Source organism: Lepidochelys kempii, chromosome 13 (assembly GCF_965140265.1).
Source record: "Lepidochelys kempii isolate rLepKem1 chromosome 13, rLepKem1.hap2, whole genome shotgun sequence".
NCBI classification, from domain to species: domain Eukaryota; kingdom Metazoa; phylum Chordata; order Testudines; family Cheloniidae; genus Lepidochelys; species Lepidochelys kempii.
The window spans coordinates 30,869,018-30,892,954 of NC_133268.1; the positions used below are offsets into that span (position 1 = coordinate 30,869,018).

Sequence of the window (23,937 nt, forward strand, 5' to 3'; positions counted from 1 at the left end):
GTGACATCACCACTACTATAAACAAAAGGGTCTAAACTCGGGGCTTCCAATGGAATGTAGCTTCCAGACTCTGTGTCGTCATTCATGCTGTCAGCAAAACAAGGAATTCAGAGCATGTAGGAGCTTAGGGAGACGGCAAGCCTTTTGCTACTGAAATACACTGACTAGACTGGTGTAGGAACACAGACAAACTTACGAGAGAAGATGTCCATTGAAAAGCACTGCAACCCCCACCCCTTTTACCCTTGTCAGTGGTTCTCTTTGGTTTTTCAAATCAGCCTGTCCTTGCCACAGACAGCTCCAGACCCTGGGCAAACACACAAGCAAAACCAAAATGGAGATACCCTGCTTTCATAGAGCCCCCAGGCCCCTGTGTCATCTTGCTGCCAACCATGTAGTATCCACTGCTCCCTCCGATTCAGAGAAGTCTAGCAGGGCCATGCAGAAAACAACCGAATGAGAGGCAGACTTCACTGGGTGAGCTGGGGAAGAGACTCTAATGGAAAGCAACAAGTGGATCTGATGGTGAGACTCTGATGCTAGCTTCAAAATACTGGAAAGCAAAACTGTACAAAAGCCTGGCTTATTCAGTGCAGTCAGTATGTAAATGGAGGAAGTCTGTTGCTGCTGGATCTGAATGCACGACAAATCAAATCACAGACAGCTTAAGGTGAACTGGGCTTCCTGGTAACACTGACATGGGACTGAATAGCCTCCCTCGAGAATTAGAGCCACAAAACTTTTAAGGGCTAATCTTCAAGATAAACATTCTTCCACTGCATGAGCACAGTGCAAGCCTGTATGAAATCCAGGTAAATCCACCCCTAAGCACAACACTAGCCGTAGCTATTTTAGAAACAGAATAGTGCTAGTGGCCCTGGCAGGGAGAGAAAAGCCCTGTTTTCCTATTTCCCTCATGCCAACCCAACAACACAAGCCAAAAGAAGGCAACGCCCCCTCCCATTAAAGAAGCTGCCCTTTTACACCCAGCTAACATCCAGAGGAGAGAAGGAACAGATCTTCTCAAACAGATGTGGAACGAAAACTCGACAACAAAAATGCAGTGAGTGCTGTGGACTTAGAACCATGCCCTGGAGAACGTGTGTGCGAACGTGGCAGTCGGATGATGCTCAGGCATTTCTCTGTATGATCTGGGACTAGATTTTAAGGATGTCAGTTTGCAACCTAGCACTGTTAGAATGCCTTTCGTGTGAGAGACTTAACAACGGCTTTTTCTTTCCAAAGAAGGGCCTGCCTATGCATTGACAGAAAGCACTAGTGTAAAAAGAGACTTGCACTAGTGTAAAAATCCCAGCACAGACAAGGCCTGATATCTCTGGTTGTGTTTCCAGTTACACCACTGTTTGGTGGTGTACTTCAAGGTGTCTCATTTGTAACTAATGAAAAAATCAATAGCAGAGATGCAATGCTAATTACGTTTCTCTAACAAAGCCAAGCAACTCTCTCCTCTCTTGGAATTTTACAAAACGTTGAAGTTACTCCTTTCCCAAACTGATTTCTCATGTGCTTCGTTTCCGCTTAAAGAAGAAAGGGAAAATATCAAGTGCCTCTAGCATGCCCCTGCCTATCTGCAAAGCACTCCTGACCCCTTGTAAAAGAATGTACATACCCTGTAGAATCCCTTGCCGGCTACATGTGACTCTGCAGCCCCTTGTCTCAATTTCCCTTCTCTCAGTGCCCCTTACGAATCCCATACAGTCCAAAGGTATAAGAAGAAATTCCCCTGCTGGGATTCTACTTTATTAAGTCGAGATAAACTTGAAATAAAGTCCCCTGGCCTGCAGTCTCTGCCCTCAGTTCAGCGGATTGTACAGATCTCCTTCTGGGGCCTGTGTTTCTGGGCTCCCAACTACTTCCTTCAGGAACGCTTCCAGCAGCTCTCATAATTCTGTCCCTTACCTCCCTGGGCGGAGAGAGGTCCATGGGTAGCAGTCCTTCTACTGCTGCTGTCTTACCCTCTATAAGGCCCAGGTGGGCAGCAGGGAATTGGATATATGCTCACACTCCCTCTTAAAGGGGCCAGTCCCATGGTGACATCCCTACTCCAAAGCCACGTTCCTGAGTGTACACAAAGGTACCCATTGAAGGGGCAGTCTCACTGCAATTTATACCCAGGGAAAGGCTTAAGTGCTGCCAACTTTGAAAATGTCCGTGTGAAACTCTCAATATTTATATCCTCCACTCTCTAGAATCATGTGAGCATAAGGAACTCTCCACTTGCATTCAAACACCACCAACACTTCCAGATCTCATCACTGGGGAAAAAAGCTGGAAACAGGGCAGATAAAAATCAACGAGCTTTTGACAAAAAAAAGAAACCTATTTTTTATTGAAATCAGATTTGTTTTGATTTTGTTGTTCAAATTATAATAATTTGTTCTTTTTAAAAATAAACCTGTTTAAAATGAAATCTGAATTTAATACAAAATGCGTTAAGGCCTAAACTTATTATAATCTCTTAGAACAATGTAATAAATAATATATGCTGAATCCATGGCCTCTAATCAAAAATTGTGAGTTAAAGGCTACTTTTCTAAATAAAGAAAGACTCAAGGGAAAAATATCGAACTTTGGAGGTCAAGGTTTATAAATATGGCACAATAGGTCACGTGCTGTACTAAGGGGGACCCGGGGCTGTGCTACATCATCTCAGGTGGTGGGACTCAGCCTCTGACTCCAGGAGGCACCATCATGTACCTCATCAGGATCATCCATGGAGCCCACCTGAGCGGTCTCACGCTCCTATTTTACAGCTTCTCCCTCCCTGAGCTCTGATTGGCTCAGTTCTCTGATTATGAATATTTCTGACTCCACCCACCACAGAAACTTACTCTCCAGCTCATGGAAAAACACTGATCTACCCAGTAATTGCGAGCCCTTGCTTCTGGATGGTTCTGGGCACTTGAAGTAAGTGAACTTACCCTGTTCTCCTTGCAGGTGTACACAGACAGAGAGACAAACACACAGAAACCCATTCATTTCTCAATGGCCGCCTCCTCTGCCCCATACCATATAAAATACGCTGTGCAAGAGGCATGTGGGTTACTTGAGCAGATAAAGTCTTGGATTGTTGTTAGTTCTCTTGTTTTGCTGGGGGGTTGGGTGGGGCGGGGGAGTTGAGTAACAAGGTAGAAGGAGCAGAAGGAGAAACCAGAAAGGAGCAACACTGGTGTCAAAGCAGGAGACTGTGGGAAGAAGGGACAAAGTTCTTCAGAGTGCTGCCTCTGGTACTTATTAGAAAGAATATTTTCTTCATTTGGACTAATTCAAAGTTGAGAAATTGCCTGGGAGTTGAAAAAGCAGGAAAGCTGGTCTTTCTCGTCCAGTCTGTGAATAAAAAGGAAGAGGGAGGGGATGAGATCTACTAGTTTTCAAAGTTTGAAGGACAGCCTAGGAAACTTAGGAGACTGTTGTCTCATTTTCAAGAGACTTAGATAAGTAAGAATTTAAGCTCCCATCACTTTCACTTAGGCCATGTCTCCACTACAAATTTGGGCCAACACAAGTTACGTCAGCATCAAGCTGCCGCAGTGAGTAGGTCGTTTGTATGCGTACATACTTGGCTCCTTGCATGTGGTCACCAGGAGTGCTTGTATTGATGCACAGTGTGGTGCACCATGGGTACATATCCCAGCGTGCAGCTCATCACCATCCAAAGCGCTCTCTTGGGAAGATCTGCCAATGCATGGCAGGGCAGGAAAAAGTCGTGCAGGGGTGACTTGGAGAAAGGGGTCAAGTTCCCAGCATGCAGCTGTCTCCATCACATGTCATCCATATCCCATAATTTTCATGCCTTCTTTAAAGATCCCACAAACCCACATAGAATCATAGAATATCAGGGTTGGAAGGGAGCTCAGGAGATCATCTAGTCCAACCTCCTGCTCAAAGCAGGACCAACATGACCTTCCTTGCTGTCCGCCATCTCTGATAGCAGCATGGAACCTGCACTGCATCCGATGAAGTGAGCTGTAGCTCACGAAAGCTTATGCTCAAATAAATTTATTAGTCTCTAAGGTGCCACAAGTACTCCTTTTCTTTTTACTATTGTCGTGAGCATGGGAAGCACAAGCCTCCAATATTTGCAGAACTGAAAGAAGAATCGAATCAGGGAGGGAACGTGCCCATTCCTTGTTGTGGAACATAATGAAAACCAACTCAGGATTGTTGGCGGTGTTCACAGAGCAGCTGCAGATGGTAGGGTGCCACTTCTTGGCTCAAGAAATGAGCACTGACTGCTGGGATTGCATTGTAATGCAGGTTTGGGATGATGAGCAATGGCTGCAGAACTTTCAGATGCGAAAGGCCACATTTCTTGATCCATGTTCTGAACTCGCTCTCACCTTCCACCACATGGACACCAGAAGGAGAGCTGCACTGACAGTGAAAAAGCAAGGGGCAATCGCACTGTGGAAACTTGCAATGCTGGATTGCTACCAGTCAGTAGGAAATCATTTTGGAGTTGGAAAATTCACTGTGGGGGCCATTGTCATGCAAGTGTACAGAGTTGTTAATCATCTCCTGCTACACAGGACTCTGACTCTCAGCAGCGTGCAGTACATAGTGGATGGATCTGCAGCAATGGGGTTCTTGAACTGTCATGGAGTGATAGATGGCAAACACATCCCTATTTTGGCACCAGAGTATATCAACAGAGAGGACTATTTTTCTATGGTTATACAAACACCAGTGACGCTTCACTGACATCAAAGTTCGCTGGTCCGGGAAGGTGCATAACACTTTCATCTTTAAGAACACAGAACTGTTCAGTAATCTACAAGCATGGACTCTCTTTTCCGACTGGTGGATTACCACTGGTGACATTGGTTAATCTCTAAGGTGCCACTAGTACTCCTTTTCTTTTTTTGAAATGCCAGTAGTGATCCTGGGGGACCCAGCCTACCCACTCCTATTCCCACAGCCTAATCTACTCCTAGCTAATGAAGCCAGCCATCTCAACAGCACCAACGAAAGATTCAATTACCAGCTCAGCAAGTGCAGCAGGGCAGTCGAATATTCTGTTGGTAGATAGAAGGGTTGCTGGCGTTGTTTACTCACAAGATTGGATTTTTGAAAAAAACATCCCAATGGTTACATCTGCCTGCTGTATCCTTCATAGTATCTGTTCAGCAAAGGGTGGATATGGAGCAGCTGTCTGCTGAGTTGGAACAGCCAGACACAAGGGCTATTAGAAAAGCTCAGTGTGGAGCTATACGAGCGAAGGTGCTCTTGAAAGAGCACTTGAACGGTGAGTCACAGTAACATGTTGTGGTGTACTGTGTTCTACTTGGCCCTGCTGTTTTGGGGCCTGTTAGGAACTGGGTGGTGCTTGGTGAACATCTATGAATATAAAACTGTCAGTGCACCTATTAACGTTGAGGTGCTTGCTGTACGTTTATAACACTGGGTTTGTCACTGATCCTAGACGTTGAGTCAGAATGTTCAATAACAAGTAATGGTTGCTTTCAGGATCACCAGGCACTCCGGAGCGGATGTTGTGAACTAATAAATGTGAATTATTTTCCAAAGAATAGAATTTTATTGAGTAACTCTGTGGCCCAGCACCGGATTCATTGCTGGCTTCCCTGGCCTTCTGGTATGCCTGCTGCAGTTCCTTGGTTTTCACTGCTGCCGGTCTCTGTCGTATCCCTTCTCCTGCATCCCCCGAGCAATCTGCCTGTAGATGTCCACATTTCTACAGCTGCTCCATAGCTGTGCCTGCACGGTCTCTTCTCCCCACAGGCCCAAGAGATCCCATATCTCCTGTCTGCTGCGGGCCAGTGCATGCGTGGAACATATCAGAGGCATGGGCAGCTGCACACAACAGTGAAGAGCTGCTAGGTGTGCTCATCAAGGTGGGAAATCAGGAAAAGGCATTTCAAATATTTGTGGGGTTTTCAGGGAGTGGGGAGGATTCCAGCCTGTGTGACCCTGGGCAGTGGAGTTCACAATGTAACCAGAGCGGTCAGTGTCAGGCATTGTGGGAAGCTGCTGGAGGACTGTTAGGGTTGACATAGGTAGTGCAGTGTCTACGCTTGCACTGCGTTGACTACAGTGCATCGACCATGGCTCAATGCCATTCAGGGAGGTTGTGTTACTGCGTCATCGTAATGGGGTGCTAACATCGGTGGGAGACAAATTCAGGTACAGACACATGCACAGCTAGGTCTCCCTCACTTTGTAGTGTAGACCAGGCCTTACTTGAAACTATTCCTAGGTTGACCTGAAATAATCAGTTTAATTCACTGACTACAACTGTAATAAATCATTTGTTGTAAATGTGAAACACCATCCTAATGCAGCTGGACACAAATCATGAGCCAAAAGTGAATTATCCAGTAAATAAGCAATATATCAGTCACCATTTTCTCACACACTAAAATTTATAATTAATAAAAATCTGAAAATATTAAGCTATATAATTGCTTAAATAAATGTATGTAGTTATACTGTACCCTCCTGGGAAGCAAAAAATTGTACAAAATCTAGCGTAAAGGCTCTATTTAGCTGTAAATCAACATGTTTAATGGTCATATCAGCTAATGAGAATGCACCTTTCTTTGGAAAATAACTGAAGTACAAATGAAAAAGTTGGTTAAAACACACTTCAGAGTGGCAGCTGTGTTAGTCTGTATGAGCAAAAACAAGGACGAATCCTTGTGGCATCTTAGAGACTAACAAATGTATTTGGGCATAAGCTTTCATGGGCTAAATCCCACTTCATCGGATCTGATGAAGTGGGTTTTAGCCCACGAAAGCTTATGCCCAAAAACATTTGTTAGTCTCTAAGGTGCCACAAAGACTCCTCGTTGTTTTTTTTAGTTAAAACAGATTATTTCAATTGAGGCTTTCCACTTGGGGATTTAAATCAATCCAGCCTGGCAGAAAAACATGACTCCTCAAGGCACCCACACAAAGGGGCCAAGAAAAAGAACTCCAATCTCCTACTTTTCAAACCTCATGCTATTTTGGTCCCTGACCCGTGGTTTCTGAATAGCTGGGGTTAGCAACGCTGGTGTTTGGCCCTGGGATGCAGTGAGCAGCAGGGAGGGAATGGCTGGTTTGTAACTCATGCAGTCACTTATCTTCCAACACTCCTGGGTCTTTTTACCCATGATCTTGGCCAGCTGAGGCCAGAGGACACACCCAGTAGGAGAGTAATTCATTCCCATCATGGGATTATTGTGCAGGTAGCAGGCAGACAGCTGTAGTGAGCCCAGAGTGGCTGGCAAAGGATGGGTTGTAACCAGATAAACAAAGTTTTGGAAGCAGACTGGTTTCTTGGAAATGGCCAGGGGACACTCCACGGGGGAACCCCAATCTCCTCAACTGCCACAAGACAGGGAAACATAGGAGAAGCCTGAACAAATGTATGGGGGAAACACGGCATAGCCCCACACCCCCTCTGGACAGTGTGTGCAGAAGACCCCCCCAAAGGCCCAAGGCCACTGGAAGAGAGCTGCAGATAATGGGGACACGGGGTATCCATGAGCTTTAGCTGCTCAGTGGAACTCTGAGGCTTTGACAACTTCTGGAACGCCCCAGGCTGCTCCCTCCCACCCCCCAACACACACAGTGCCCCAGGGAACGGTGTGGGAAGGCTGGCAGCTGTGGGGGCATGAGGGAGGGGACCTACACTATATTTACTGTAAGCTCTGGAATGGGGAGGGGCAGGAGGCAGGGCTCAGAACAGCATGGGCCTCTGCCCTGGGCAGTTAGAGCAGAGTCAGCCCCAGCATGATACTAGCTAGTCTGCAATTGGCAGGCCAGTCTGACCAGCTGAGATTAAGCAGAAACTGCACAATCCTTCTCACTTGAAAGATCCCTGGACCCAAATGCATTTGCAGAGTGTCTGAAAAATCCCCCTCCTCTATACAATGCAGCTCGCAACCAACCAGAGGATGGAAAACAAGCAACTATTAGCCAAGGGTGACTGTAAATCAAAGCTGAACCAAGCTGATTAGCATGATGCACATAAACAGTTCACCTCTGAGTGACATGCAATGGAGGTTGCCGTTTATGGAATATTTCTGGGCTGCACAGTTTGGGTTTCACCAATGCTGCTCCCAACTCCGGAACTGTACAAGGATCTCCACAGCACAGTAGGTCTTGGCCCTTCTCTACTCCTTCCTGGCAGTAGGCACAAACATTTCCCAGGGGTTCCGGTTCACCAGCTCTCAATGCTTTCTTCATTGTCCTCATCTAGCTGGTCCCAATCTCCATTCCTCTGGCTTCTCAGCCCAGTCCCAGTCTCCTTCACACTCTGCACCTCAGCTGCTGGACCCAGTTTCCCACTCACCACTGCACCCCAAGGCTCCTTGTCCCAGTCTACTCCCCTGCAGGTTCAGTGCTTATCCCCTCTGCATTCGAAACAAGCAGCTGCCTTCTCCATGCTGCCTGGGCCCAGCAAAAGGTCACAGGCTCCCTGCTCTCAGTTCCAGTGACAGGACCCACCCCTTACACAGCCGGCAGATGCCCAGAGCTGCCATTGCGGTGAAAGTCCTGTACAGCCCTGGGCCCAGAGATGATGGAATCTTTCAGGAATGTCACTACTAAAATCTAAGACGTCCCTATTGATCGTGCATGAATTGAGATTTTTTTCAAGGGCTTATAACTTAGCTAAATGTGGGCAAATTTTCACAAAGATGGCAAAAGACACATTCCTGGCACAAAGGCCAATCCCCTGGCAACTTTCAAGTCCCTACTCCAAAGCATGGTGGTGCTAGAGCAGGGGTGGGCAAACCTTTTGGCCTGAGGGCCACATTGGGGCTGCGAAATGGTATGGAGGGGCAGGTAGGGAAGGCTGTATCCCCCAAACAGCCTGGCCCCTGCCCCCATCCGCCCCTCCCACTTCCCGCTCCCTGACTGCCCCCCTCAGAACCCCTGACCTATCCAACTCCCCCTGCTCCTTGTCCCCTGACCACCCCCTCCCGGGACCCCCCGCCCCTAACTGCCCCCCCAGGACCCCACCCCCTATCTAACTCTCCCTGCTCCCTGTCCCCCGCTGCCCGGGACCCCCAACCCCCCGGGACCCCACCCCCTATCCAACCCCCCACCACCACTCTCTGTCTCCTGACCACCCTCCTCCCCAAACCTCCGCCCCATCCAACTGCCCCGTCCCCTGACTGACCCCCGGGTCCCCCTGCCCCTTATCCAACCATCCTCTCCTTCCGCCCCCTTACCAGGCCGCTCAGAGCGGCAGGACAGGCTTATTGGGAAGCCTGGGAGGTGGGCGGGCGCAAGCTGCGCTGCCCATGTGGCAGCGTAACTGCAGGGGACGGGGGACAGCGGGGTAGGGGGTGAAGCGAACCTCCTCGGCCGGGAGCTCAGGGGCCGGGCAGGATGGTCCCGCAGGCTGCATGTGGCCCACGGGCCATAGTTTGCCCACCTCTGTGCTAGAGCTATCCAAAGAGAAGGTCCCTAGACTCTTTCTTAGAAATGAGAAAACCTCTTTGGATGAAATTTTTCAAAAAATTCAGCCTGAGGCAGACACCAGGCATGTAAAATTTCAGACCGAAAGGTTAACGTTTGGTAAAGTTATAAGTAACTGAAAACAGAGTCTTACAATGAGAATTGTTAGGCAACCTTAATAGGTGGGGCTAGTCTGAACACATTCATATTCCTAGACTGAACAACACCGTGTTACAGGTTCTGTTACCAAATAGTTCCCACAGCAACTAATCTGCTGTGTCTGAGGTTTAACTGCAGAGGCTGACAGACCATGCATGTGTAGTCTTCACATTCTGCCTCTCTTTACCTTCTTCCTCGGTGTTTTGCTTCCTCTTTTTCCTGGATTTGGAGTTCTTCTTGTTTTTCAGATCCAGAAGTTCCTTAATGCGCTGGGCAACTGAAAATCCAAAGCACGGTTAAGTGAGTGACCTCAAAGCAGACCGAACGCGCTCCGCCTCCTTCACCTTACAGCATGCAGGCAGTGACCCAGCATGGACAGCAAGACACCAAAACTGCCCACAGACATCAGCGAAAGCAACGTGCTCTGGGGCTGCACGAGGGGGCAGGCTGGCCTCAACTGGTCAGGGAACGGATGCTAGGAGAGCTGGAGGCCATGGCTGGGGAGATGGGGAAGAGGAGAATAAAATCTATTTAAAGTGCAAGAGCCTCTAAGAACTTTGTGTCCATGACTCTGGTATCAACCAGTTCCAGAGGGGCCTGGGCTAGGGCTCAGAGAGACCATCACTGGGATCCACTGAACAGCAAGGATACCAGAGGGAGGCTCCAGAATGTCAAATCTCCTTCCGCAAGCTTGTCTTGCTTACAGATCAGCTGTCCTCTCCTCCGCCAAACACCGCCCCAACAGCACTTAGCAAGACTGACCTAGTGATCCCACTGGCCCCTGCAGCACCCAAGTCTGGGAAATGAGAGGAAGAAAATCCTGCCCGAGCCAGTTTACAAAGCCCCCTGGTTTATTTCTGCCCCTGAATTTCTGGCCAAGGGGAAGCTCAGAGCTGCTACACCCATGGGAGGAAGCATTAATATTCAATGCTCCATCTAGGAGCATGCTTATGGAGAGCAAATGATTGAGCTAAGGTTGCAATTCCCATTCCGTTAGACTCTCTACCCTCACTCATCCAGAAAATTCTCCTCTAGGACTGAAAGCTCCAACAAAAATGATTAAAGGTCTAGAAAACATGACCTATGAGGAAAGACTAAAAAAATTGGGTTTGTTTAGTCTGGAAAAGAGAGGATTGAGAGAGGACATGATAACAGTTTTTAAATACATAAAAGATTGTTACAAGGAGAGGAAGGTAAATTGTCCTATCCTCAGAGGTTAAGAAAAACAAGAAGCAATGGGCTCAAATTAAAGCAAGGGTGGTTTAGGTTGGACATAAGGAAAAGTTTCCTATCTGGGTGGTTAAGCACTGGAATAAATTGCCCAGGGAGGTTGTGGAATCTCCATCATTGGAGATTTTTAAGAGCAGGTTAGACAAACACCTGTCAGGGGTGGTCTAGATAATACTTAGTCCTGCCTTGAGAGCAGGGGACTGGACTAGATGACCTCTCGAGGTCCCTTCCATTCCTATGATTCTATTAGTCGAACGCTTTGTCTCAGCCCACAGGAGAACCATTGGGAAGGTCTGAGTAAGCTTCCTGCCGCCATGTTTGCGTTAGGTGAGTGCAGGGGAATATCCTTTACACCCTGAAACAAATCCACATGACATTTTTGACTGCACTTGGAATTTGAGATCCTGGGATCTGTCCCCACTGAACATCACAGGCTAGCAACATGGTGCACCTGTGTTCTTCAGGGTGTGTGTACATGGCAGAGGGCAATAGGCAAAAGCTAAGGCTGTGAACACCAGTTTCTGCAGCCCATGCAGAGATTCTGCTGGGAAGAATTTCTACACAAGCCGTGGGCCAAGGATATCCCACTGCACACGTGTGGCATACTTGATATGTTCGACAGAATGCAAACTTTCCCTAACCCAATGCAAGGTCAGTCCTACAGGGATCGAGCACCAGCCGTTCCCTCTCCTGAGAGCCTGGCTCAGCATCTAAAATACTGAGTCAGGGGGAACTTGCCATAATAAGGAGCCCAGTCAAGTCAGGCCCACTGACTCCAGTGGGCACAGCAGCTGCTTGGTGCCAATCTGGATTTGGCTCTGGGGCTCCAGCAGCAGCACTTTCCTTTAATCTTGGCGTACAGGCTGTTATCACCGGGTGCTGTCCTTAGGGGGGCTGGGCAGCCTCCCCATTACACCTCCACCAGCCCACTCTATTGTACTTCGTTCTCAAAGCTTCTACTCTTCCCCACGTCAGTCTGATCCAGTCAAGTGTGCTCTGTACCTTAGAAAACTAAACCCATCTAAATCAGAGACCTTTGGGAGGAGTGTAGTCTTGTGAGCAGAGCACAGGACTGGGAGACAGGAACTCCGAACGCTGGCCTGACACTGGCCCTGTGCCTTGGACAAGTCACGGCCTCAGTTTCTTTGCCAGCAGAACATCCATGGGAGAAATGATTCGAGCGATTCGTGTGTGTTAGTTATGACTAGGCAGAAGCGTTGCTCTTGAGCACTGAAGAAGTGCCTATAAATACCTTCATCGTTAGCACTTCATAATTTTGGATGGGGCTCTGATTATATCTGTCTGACACTGAAAGTGGGAGATGCTGTGGTACGGATGGGGCCAGCGACCGGAGGTGCAGCTTTGCTCGGAGGCACGCCTTTCCAGGCATTGTGGGGTGAGGCTCTGCTTATCACACACTGGGGACTGCTGACAAAAGCCTTTGTCTTGTCAAGGCTGTGCACAATGCAGCTGTCCCCGTGTGGGTCCATGGTTACCTCACCCACCTTGTCTCTCAAGGCTGTAACAGTCAGAGAACCCCTGATTAGACTGTGCCTAGAACTGACATACGCCAGCTACAGTAGCTTGTATTCTTTCAAGACAGAATATTCCTTACAAGGTGTGCTAACTACTTCTGTTAAAACTTGCATTTTGCTGTGACGCTAGGAGTACCTTTGCCAGGCCTGAGGAAGACCAATGTGTAGCTCGAAAGCTTGGCTCTCACCAACAGAATCCTATCACCTCCCCAACCTTGTCTCGCTAATACCCTGGGACTGACACGGCTACATCACCGCTGCATGCAGCCATTTGTTTAATCAAATACAAGCTAGAATCACTGGGAGAAGGCCTGACAGCAGCTGTGCCGCATGATGGAAGGACTTGAGTCCTACTTCTCTCCATAGATTACAACCGTCTTGGCACTGGAAATTAATTAAAGAAACACCCATTTGCCTGTGACTGCTTGAGAAGTGTTTACTGCACAGGCCCAGCAGCTCCTGGGAATGGCACAACCCTTATCCTGCCTGCTGATAGCAATATGGCTGCAAACCTTCCTGGAATTTAAGCATGACGACTTACCAGTATTACTAATCAGTAAGGCTGCGAATCATTCACGGAGGTCATGGCTTCCGTGACTTTCCATGACCTCCATGAATTTTGCAGCGGCAGGTGCGGCTGACCCCAGGGCCAGCCCAGCACCTCAGAGCCAGCCACACCGGCCGCTGCTCTGACAGCCCCAGGCAGCTGGTCCCCAGCGTTGCCCTGGAACAGTGGTCCGGGACCAGTGGTAGAGGGTGTGGATCCGGGCCACCCCCGCCTGGCTGAACCCCGCCCAGAGTGGCAGTGGGACCCCAGGCCGTCGTCACCCGGATCAGCGGCTGTGGAGCCCCGGGGTCCCGGACCGCCCCCCGCCTGGACTGGCTGTGGTATCGGAGGCCCGGGCTGCCCCCTGGCCCGAGCAGTGGTGGGGCCTGGCCATCCCCCCAGCAGCGGCAGGGGGCCCCAGGCTGCCCGCTCCCCACCAGGAGCAGCAGTCCTCAGGAGCACTCCCCTCCCAGCAGGTAAGATTTAGTCACAAGTATTTTTAGTAAAAGTCAACAGACAGGTCACTGGGCTGTGACTTTTTGTTTTTTGCCCATGATCTGTCCGTGACTTTTACTAAAAATACCCATGACTAAAACGTAGCCTTACTAATCAGTATCAGGGTTACAACCTCCACCAGCTTGCCGGTCTTCCTGCACAATGCAGTTAATTATAACATGCCGCTTAGCCCCTCATTCAAAGGGTATTCCACAAAATATGGACCAAATTCAGCTTTCAGATACACCAGTGTAAATCTGCAGTCCAGTGCAGTCACTCCAGATTCACACCAGCATAAGGGAGAGCAGAGTCTGTCCCTCTCCAAGGCTTTGTCTACACTAGCACTTTTGTCAGTCAGGGTCTGAAAAAACACCCCCCTACCCCCACCGACATAAGTTTCACCAACAAAAGTGCCAGTCATAGCTACCGCCGCTCGTTTGGGGTGGTTTAATTATGCCAACAGGAGAGCTCTCTCCCATCAGCGTATAGGGGCTACATGAGAGGCCTTACAGTGATGCATCCAAAGTGTAGACATAGCCTCAATGTATATACCAGATGCTGCCCAAATAATCAGACACTGCACAGGAGCAGCGGAGCTGCATAGGCTCACTGCTAGCCCAATGCATGATGGTGAATTTCAGTGCCATTAAACAGCTGTTGTGATGTGCGAGGCACTTACGGTTTTCATCATTGACCTGGTCGAGATGGCGGTAGATGTAACCTTCCAGGTAAGACTGAAACTTGGGTGATGGGGAAAAAAAAGCCAGACTGATGGCCATGAGTTCCCAGCCCCATGCCAGACTTCGGTAACACATATTGTCCGTAGTCTGCCTGATCAGCTGTATGTAAAGCTCATCCCGTAAACCCTGTATGCTCCAGCACTTGGTGACTGTGACCAAAGCCACATGATTTCGGTCCATGCGGGCCTGGCGGTCTCCCATGTAGATCTGCACCAGTTTAAACATCTCACATGCTTCCTTTTTAATGGCGTGGTTGCTGGTGATGAGCATTGGCTTTTTGATGGAGCCCCCGTTCCAGGAGAGCATGTTGGAGATGGAGATCCTTCGGCGGAAGATGCCCTGAGTGTGCATGTTCAGGTTTTTGGAAGCCCAGTCTGCCATGCTGCTTTGAGAGATGGGCTTCCGTAACGTGCTGTAGGGAAACTGATATTCCATGCTGATGGCAGGCTGCACGCTAGTCTCCTGCTTGGAGTCTGACTCTATTGTTCCAGGCTGCAAGGGAGAACAGACAAGTTACAATCAAAAGCATTTTAGCTGAGCGTCTTACCCGAGTGAGGCAGCATCAGCCACCCAACCTCCAGGAACTAGAGTCGTGAGCAGAGAGAAAACGTATGTTGGATGGAGTCCATGGCTGGGATCTGCACTCCTCCAACAGCCCCCGCTGACAGCTTCTAGGGCATGTTTAGGGACAAGCCCACCTCCTGCACTGTGTCCCTAGTGGGGGTGGGGAAGCAGAACTTATCCCCAAAGCTGGCCCAGGACTCCAGGTGCCAACCCAGACAGCAGGAGCTCCTCACAGCCACTCAGCTCCAATCTCCCTCTCGCCTCTTCACACCCTCTACTCCATCTGGGGGCCAGCAGAGCTGAGAGCTGCAGGGTGCTCAGGAGCACAGCTCCCAGTTCCTTTCCTCCTGCAGCCTCTGCCTCCCTTTTCTGCTGCTCCAGCCCTGTAGCTGGACCCACCCATAGTATTTTCCCAGCTCTGACAACAAAGCACTATAAACACTTAGAAATGTTCAAAGCAAGTCAGCTTTTGGGAGGGCTGTATCTTGAGAACACCTGCATCAGGTGATCCCAAATTCCTTTCGCACATTCTACACCAGGCCTTCTGCTAGCACAGCAGTTTCCAGGCCAGTCTATCAAGACATGTGGATTTCTTTCATCGGCCAGAATGCCACGTTCCTCCCCTGGAGTACCCAGGCTCTGTCTCTCTGGCACACAGCACCCTTTGTACTCCTAGACAAGATGCTCTATCACCCCTTGCTATCCAAACCCTGGTTCTCACCACCTCGCTGAGGCTCCCTGAGAGGGCACAGCCCCACACCTTCCTCCCCACAGCCAGCACACGCTCATCATCCATGTTCCGCAGCAGCCCATGAACCCCAGCCCCATGCCCTCCTCCCCAGTGCATGTGATCACATATGTGGCCCTTTCAAAGTGCCTGTTCCCCACTTCATGGCCCCCATTGTCCACGAAGACCCCAGGAACCTCCTGTCTTTGGCTAGCTCATGCCAATCCAACCAGTGTCTCACAGCTGGGTTACATGCAATAAGCCACATTATCATACACAGGAGGAGGGCTCTGGTCAGGCTTAGCATCATATACGGGGCAGCGGCAGGCCAGCTCAGGCCGTCCCAGATGACTGCCAACAGCATTTCAGGCTAGCCAGTTTTCTGGACTGTTGTGTGCTTTTCCTTGGCTCCCGCAGCCTCCCTTCTGGGATCCATGGCCACATCTACAATGGAGCAGGAACAGCTGCGACAGGGAGTCTGGCCAGGGTCTTCACACATCTATTTGGGTAGCAAGGCTGCGTAACGATACACCTAAAGAGAATGCCCTGGGAGGAGACGCTGGGCTGTCCTGTGGGAGGACAGTGAGGTTCAGCATGATAATGGCCCAGGCTGAGGCCAAGTGCCCTCATCTCCCCTGCAGGTTAGGGAGGACTAGCTGAGAGAGACCAGGCAGAGTACTGCCTTCTACCTGCCCCACCTCCAGAGAGATCCAAAACTAACCGACAACAACAGACCAGGGAGATTTACCCCAAGGGCCCTAAGAGTGCATCTGCACTGCAGCTGCGGACGATCCTCCCCACCTGGGTAGGCAGACTCGCGCTAACTCAGCTTGAGAGCACAGTTAATTAATCCATGACCTCAGACCTAAAGGGGCTGTTCTCTCTCTCCAGGAGTGCAGCTGCAGAAGACTGTGCGAGATGCAGTGTTCAGTCGAACATGCAGTGCCCCGGAGTAGACTCCACAGAGACTCAGCGAGGACGAACTCATGAACCTTTGTCAAGTAGCTACCCTGGATTTGTTTCTAATAATCAAGGTGTGCCAGGTCGTGGACTCCAAGGCCCAGACGAGATCATTTCACGTGTAACTGTATTTAAACATACAATCAGCCGCACATAGACCCTGGCATCACCTCCTTAACTCCCCCCAACAATGGGGCCCTCAGCATGCCCTGAAGGTCGACAACCTGGGCTATTTCGCACTGGGTGGGAGGGAATAGTAGAGTTCCAGGCCCACAAGCAGAATGCCCTACTGCTGCCTGTCTCCTGGTGGTAACCATGGCATCATACCACAGGGAGAGGATCTCTCAGGTGGGGCTTTATAGAAACCTAGAACTGAATGGGACCTCGAGAGGTCATCTAGTTCAGTCACCTACACTCATGGCAGGACTAATTATCTAGATCATCCCTGACAGGTGTTTGTCTAACCTGTTCTTAAACATCTCCAATGATGGAGATTCCACAACCTCCCTAGGCAATTTATTCCAGTGCTTAACCACCTTGACAGTTAGGAAGTTTTTCCTAATGTCCAACCTAAACCTCCCTTGCTGCAATTTAAGCCCATTGCTTTTTGTCCTATTCTCAGAGGTTAAGAAAAACATTTTTTCTTCCTCCTCCTTGTAACAACCTTTTCCATACTTGAACACTGTTATCCTGTCCCCTCTCAATCTTCTCTTTTCCAGACTAAACAAACCCAATTTTTTCAATCTTCCCTCATAGGTCATGTTTTCTAGACCTTTCATCATTTTTGTTGCTCTTCTCTGGACTCTCTCCAATTTGTCCATATCCTTCCTGAAATGTGGACACAACGGGACACAATACTCCAGCTGAGGCCTAATCAGCGTGGAGTAGAGCAGAAGAATTACTTCTTGTGTTTTGCTTACAACAACGCTCCTGCTAATACATCCCAGAATGATGTTCACTTTTCTTGCAACAGCCTTACACTGTTGACTCATATTTAGCTTTTGGTCCACTATGACTCCCAGATCCTTTTCCGCAGTACTCCTTCCTAGGCAGTCATTTCCCATTTTGTATGTGTGCAACTGATTGTTCCTTCCTAAATGGAGTATTTTGCATTTGTCCTTATTGAATTTCATCCTATTGACTTCAGACCATTTCTCCAGTTTGTCCAGACCATTTTGAATTTTAATCCTATCCTCCAAAGCACTTGCAACCCCTCCTAGCTTGGTGTTGTCCGCAAACTTTTAAGTGTACTCTCTATGCCATTATCTAAATAATTGATGAAGATACTGAACAGAACCGGACCCAGAACTGATCCCTGCAGGACCCCACTCGTTATGCCCTTCCAGAATGACTGTGAACCACTGATAACTACTCTTTGGGAATGGTTTTCCAACCAGTTTTGCACCCACCTTACACTAGCTCCATCTAGGTTGCATTTCCTTAGTTTGTTTATGAGAAGGTCATGTGAGACAATATCAAAAGCTTTAGTAAAGTCAAGATATACCACATCTACCACTTCCCCCCTATCCACAAGGCTTGTTATCCCGTCAAAGAAAGCTATCAGTTTAGTTTGACACAATTTGTTTTTCCTAAATCCATAATGATTGTTACTTATCACATTATCTTCTAGCTGTTTGCAAATTGATTTCTTAATTATTTGCTTCATTATCTTTCTGGATACAGAAGTTAAGCTTACTGGTCTGTAATTTCCTGGGTTGTCCTTATTTCCCTTTTTATAGATTGGCACTATATTTGCCCTTTTCCCGTCTTCTGGAATTTCTCCCATCTTCCATGATCTTGCAAAGATAATCGGTAATAGCTCAGGTATCTCCTCAGTCAGTTCCTTGAGTATTCTAGGATGCATTTCATCAGGCCTGGTGACTGGAAGACATCTAACTTGTCTAAGTAATTTTTAACTTGTTCTTTTCCTATTTTAGCCTCTTCTGATCCTACCTCATTTTCACTGGCATTCACTATGTGAGACGTCCAATCACCACTAACCTTCTTGGTGAAAACCGAAACAAAGAAGTCACTGAGCACCTGTGCCATTTCCACATTTTCTGTTATTATTTCTCCCCTCCCCCACTGAGTAACGGGCCTACCCTGTCCTTGATCTTTATAGATTTTTATAGATCAAACAGATCTATAACCTATAGATAGGTGTTTATAGATCAAAACCAACACCTCAAAGTCTACCTGGACGCTGAGAAGTGACCAGTGTGGGGCCAAGTACTCTCTGCAGTTGCCCCATCTACCAAGATGACAGCTGCTCTCTGTACCAGTTTTAACTTCTGGGCCAGTTTAAAATGTGGCCTCATGTGGCTCGTGTTGCATTCATCTGATACTGAAGTGCAAAAGCATGGATTAAGTTAGAAAGCCACATCCAAAACACAAGGCCACACCTTTGCAGCCAGAGGCCAATGGAACCTGTCCACCCTGTTGGTGACTGGCAATTGTCCTCTACATCCTTTCGGGATCTCTCAGATAGGAAAGAACCATACAGCTGCCCCATCAACTCCACCTAAAGCTCAGATGAGCCAGCCACACCTCATGATCAAGGGTATGGAAGGCAGATCTAATACTACCAGCATGGACACATGGTCATTGTCTGCGGTTAGGAGGCAAACACAGATGAGCACAACAAGAGCAGTCTCTAAACCAAATCAGGTATGTAGCTTGACTGACAAAACCACGGGGACCTGAGCAGCGAAATACTGAGAGACTTGTCTTGCCACAACCGTCTCAATAATCCAAAAATGGAAGGTGCAACTCTGGCTAGTCTGTCAATATTGGATTGTATCTTGAGCTACAGATGAACACCTGCATTCTCCAAGGCTGCCCTTCTTAATGGAGGCAAACAAGGATCCTGCCCTTCTTAACAGAGGCAAACAAGGACCCGTCCTTCCCTGGCTGGCCTTCCCCAGTCAGAAAGGACATGGTTCTAAAACAGGCTGTGGCTCAAAATCCTCCAACAACTCCAGAACATCAGTGAGTAACACTGGGCAAAACTCATCAAGCAGATCCTGCCTCTGTGTCCCCCTAAGATCTTGCTCCACAAAGTGCAAAGTACATTTTTAAAGGCCCCCCCCTTTTTTTTGCATCACAAAGAAGCAAAAGAAGACATATGCATTTTTTTTTCTTTGCAAACACTTATAAATTTAGGAGCACTTTAAATTTCAACCCCAGAGCTAGTCAGAACAGGACACACATTAAATAGTTCAGACATTGAGATTAGGTTGGTGGTTTTCTTGCTAGCAAACAATGCTGAATTTACTTGTGTTTGACTCTCGTCTGGGCCTACCCTCTCCAATCCTAAACATATGGCTCTGTGGGGGTGATAAATTAGCACGTGTCTTCCTCACTTGCTCAGCACCTCCTTGTAACACCAAACTGGGCAGGATAATTTCTCCTGGTTTTCTTTTTTTGTTTTTTTTTAAACCCTTGATAGCATCTGTCCCTCCAGCGTCTCATCTCCCAGCATCTCTAAGCCCACTGAACATACAGTCCACAACAATTATCCAGAGCTCCTCTCTTCCAATGCCATCCTAGATGCCCTCCAATCTTCCTGCCACCCCTGTACCCTGCTGCAATGGCTCTCACCAAAGCCTCTAATGACCTCTTCCTGGCCAATGCTGAGACCCAATGCTCCATCCTCATCCTCCTGGACCTGTCTGCTGCCTTCAACGGGGCTTCTCTTCTCGAAAGCTTGGACTCCTTCAGCTTCCATTACTTCGCCCTCTCCTGCTTGTACTCCTACTTCTCTAGTTAATCCTTCAGAGGATCCCTCTCCTCCCTCTGCCAACTTTCTGGGGGTTCCACAGGGCTCTGTCCTTGGTCCCCTTCTCCATTCCTTCCACTCCTCATCCCTGGGCAATTTAATTCACAAACATAAATTCAGCTATCATCTCTATAGTGATGACTCTCAGATCTACCTCTACTCCAGACCAGTTTCTTTCTCTCCTAGACTTCAGCCTGCCTTTCTGACATCTCCTGGGAGTCCAGACATCAGCTTAAGGTCACCATGACCAAAACAGAGCTCTTAATCTTCTTGTCAGCCCCTTCCCCCATCCCTCTTGTCCGTTACCAAGGACAACCCCACCATCCGCGCTGTCACACAAGTCTGTCACCTGGGTATCATCTTTGACTCGGCTTTCTCTCTAGACCATCATACGCAGGCTCATCTCTTGTCTGGCCTTCACAAATCCCATCTCATCCCACTTACACCCATTCAGAATGCTGCTCCAGAGAGCGTTTTCCTGGCACCTCCCCTTTGGCCATGTCACCCCTCTTCTGGCTCCCTCTTCTCTACCACATCCAAACAAACACCTGCACATTCAGAGCTCTTCACAGAAAGTCCCTGCCTGACCTAGCATCTCTTAGACACAATCAAGATGTCAGCTCTGAACTCCACTCTGCCAGTAACACCAGCCTCCTTCGCCCACTTGTTACATTCAGACAAGCACCTTCCTGCTTTCTCTGCTGCTGCCCCTGTAAGCACCCTCCAAGCCACCTCACTGTCCTCCTCCAAATCCCTCCTACATGTGGCCTACAAAGAACATGACAACATTTAGGCAGCTGATGGGCTGAGATGCTGCCTATTATGCTGACCAATAACAAATCCTTGTTTCCTTGTGCTTCCCAGCGTGTATCCAGCTGTTCTCTTATGTCTTAGATTGTCTGCTCCTTGAGGCAGGGACCCTTTTTTGTTCTGGGTTTGTACAGCACCTAGCACAATGGGTCCTGGTCCATGACACCACAATACAAATAAGTAAATGAAGTCAAGCAACCACATTCAGTGCTACGTACTTGGTGCATGGGACCCAAACTCTGCTTTCTCTTCCATAATTCCCACCTATCGCATCAGGCACCTGGTCTGAAATAGGATCCTCCAATTACAAAGCTGCAAGATTCTGCAATCTGTTGTTTATTCCCCAAGAACATACAGTGTCTGTAAATAAAACTCTTTGTACAGTAAGTAATCCAGACCCATCAGTACATGGCATGGTGCATTTGGGTTAGAACTACCCCTATCGACTAGCAGCAAGTGTTTTAACTGAAATAATCATTGGCACATACCTGAGAGGATGTTCGTGCTGCATCTGATGAAGTCAGACTTCTCTGGCTCATCACATTCTTTTCTAAAGAGTCCATTTTCTCATAGGTCCTCTTGGACCTCACTACGTCCTGTTGCATAGCTGGGTCATTCGAGAAGCTCCCTGTCCTCTCCAGTCCCTGTCTGTACAAGGACCTGTTACTAGAGGTCACGTTGTCCCTTGAGTGCTGGATGACACCTTTCTTCAAATGGTCTGACTGAAACCTAACTTTACTGCTCCCTGTTGAGGTGGCATTTTCCAGCATGTCGGCATCTAGGCTTGCTTTGCTTCCCCTGCAGGCTGCCGATTTCCCCACCACGGCACGCATCTCCGCAATCAACTTATCATTCAAAGCACTGAGTTCACTGCTGCTGCCCACTGAGCCAGGTCTTCCCTGACCTGCCATTTGTCTCCTTCCTTTCCTCTTTCGCAAGCTTGGAGAAGGGCCTGTTGAGTAGCCAGAATCCTGTTGACTTATAACAGTAGGGTACTCTTGAGCTTGTGGGCTGTTCTGTCGACTATGGTGGGCCTCCATATTCTTGAGAACATTGGCTTCCAAGACCCTCCAGGACTGCTTGAAACTGTCCTTTGAAGAAAGCAGACCAGGCTGTGGTTTAGCAGGGCTATCAGCCACCCCCCCGGGGCAGTGAAGAGGTTTGGATGACTGGTCAACATTGACCATGTGTTTAATGTACTCTCTTCCAGCAGGGCTGTATTCTGTGGTGGAAGGGTTTCGCACATGCTTTTTTCCAGCTTGTTGTTGCTGTTGCATACTTGGGTGATGCAATAATTTGGTTGGCTGGAGCTGCTTTTGGAAGCTATTGCTTGGAGATATTTGTGGAGATGTCCCATTCGCATTTACACTCTCAGTGTCCATATCTACAGGAGGCTCGTCATAAATTGGGGAATCTAATGACGGCTCATCATATATAGGTGCTGGAGATGCATATTTGGGAGATGCAGGCTGTGGTGTCCCTGTTTCGCTCCTTGGCGGAACATGACAAGGAGGGCCATTCCTTAGCACTAAGCAAAACCCACCATTCTCTGTCTTTTTAATCTGCATCGACGGTTTGGTTTCCACTGGAGAGGCTGGCTTTGCAGCAGCTGGGGTCTGGGCTGTGGACTGAGGCTGGGCATATGGGACTGGATTTGGAAGCAGAGATTTCTGGCTGTTGGCTTCTGCAGTACTCTGTGGCTGCACTGAACTGTTCGATGAATCCTGCACTTGTCTTAAACTGTTAACTTTAACCAGCATGGCTGCTTTAGTGCCTGGCAAAGGCTGCCAGCGGGTAGGAGTGTCCCTGGATGGAGAGAAACACAAACATAGGGAATTATTTAGGAAAAGAAGAAAACAAAAATGCAATTCAGATCTCAGGTCAAGTGGGAGATGGGTGAGCTGCCTCCAGCTTTTACCCAGACATCAAATTGAATCTCCAAAGTCTTGGAGATTCATCCCACCTAAACTCTGCACCCCCTCTGGGGCTGTTTCCTGGACATTTGACTTCTAAAAACAGGAAATATAATATTTACACATGAGAAAAATGCCTGACTCATCACATGACTCTGTTCAGCCATTTGAGCCAGGCTCTTTCTACTTGTTACCCCTTCAGAGGTCTGAGACAATGCTAACCCATTAGAACACACATTCAAATCTGGCAGCCAATCCTGACTGGCTGGCTAGAGGCGAATAAGAGATCTGCCGGATCTCTCCACCACTTGAAATGTTAAATGGAAAAGCAGCCAAATGCTTATGGTTCAGAAACGTCTTCCTTGATAGTGATACTTCCAGCTGAAGGCACTCAGTGCCAGATGGCCCCTGGATCAAATCCTGCAAGTCAGCCGGAGCGACACCAGGGATGACTGAATGTGGCTCACAGAATGCATGTTCCACTCTAACAAGGTAACCAACCTCTAGGGAGACAATCCTTCCAAACTCTCCTATATGCCTTAGTGGCCTTGTGGGGAACCCCTCATCCAGCTCTTGGATCAGTTCCTCCTCCCAATGTGCTCTGGCTTTTTTAAAACAGCCCCCTCTCCTTCCCTTGGGACAGGCCGAGAGCCCTGTGACCTTAGCCGTGTGCTTGGGAATGGCTCGTAGATCCCCCCAGGAGTGCCATCCCAGAGGCATTGTTTCGCACTGCGATAACAGCCTAGACTCAGGTGGGAATCCAGTTTTGAGACAGGAAAGTCTAACTCTGCTGCATGGCCTGGGCAAAACTGGCCTGGCTTGTGAAAAGGAAACCCGAGTCTACAGCTGCACAGTGCCACACAGGCCAGGAAGGGCAGGTGTAAGGTATGTGCTGAGCTGCCACGCTGGTGCCGTGGGCAAGGCCTGAGAGAGCCAGAGGCAGGGTAGTGACATGCTAGTGACATCACTATTACACGCAGGGGACACGATGCAGTGTCGCAGGAGCGGCACCAGGAGCTTGCAGCGTATGGCACAGCGTGCACAACACAA

General features: G+C 48.6%; 1 protein-coding gene across 3 annotated transcripts in view; it reads right to left on the reverse strand.

Moving 5' to 3' along the window:
- The window catches only part of LOC140897389 (rho GTPase-activating protein 39-like), a 120,610-nt gene that overhangs the window by 14,248 nt on the left and 82,425 nt on the right, over positions 1-23,937 (reverse strand). For 2 of the 3 annotated variants that reach the window (XM_073309976.1, XM_073309977.1), the window contains exons 3-5: positions 21,463-22,780; positions 14,075-14,627; positions 9,776-9,865 (exon numbers count right to left, since the gene is read on the reverse strand). In XM_073309976.1, coding sequence (XP_073166077.1) covers positions 9,776-9,865; positions 14,075-14,627; positions 21,463-22,780 — 1,961 coding nt within the window. The remainder of the gene's footprint in view (positions 1-9,775; positions 9,866-14,074; positions 14,628-21,462; positions 22,781-23,937) is intronic. The other variant, XM_073309978.1, reaches the window with a different exon arrangement.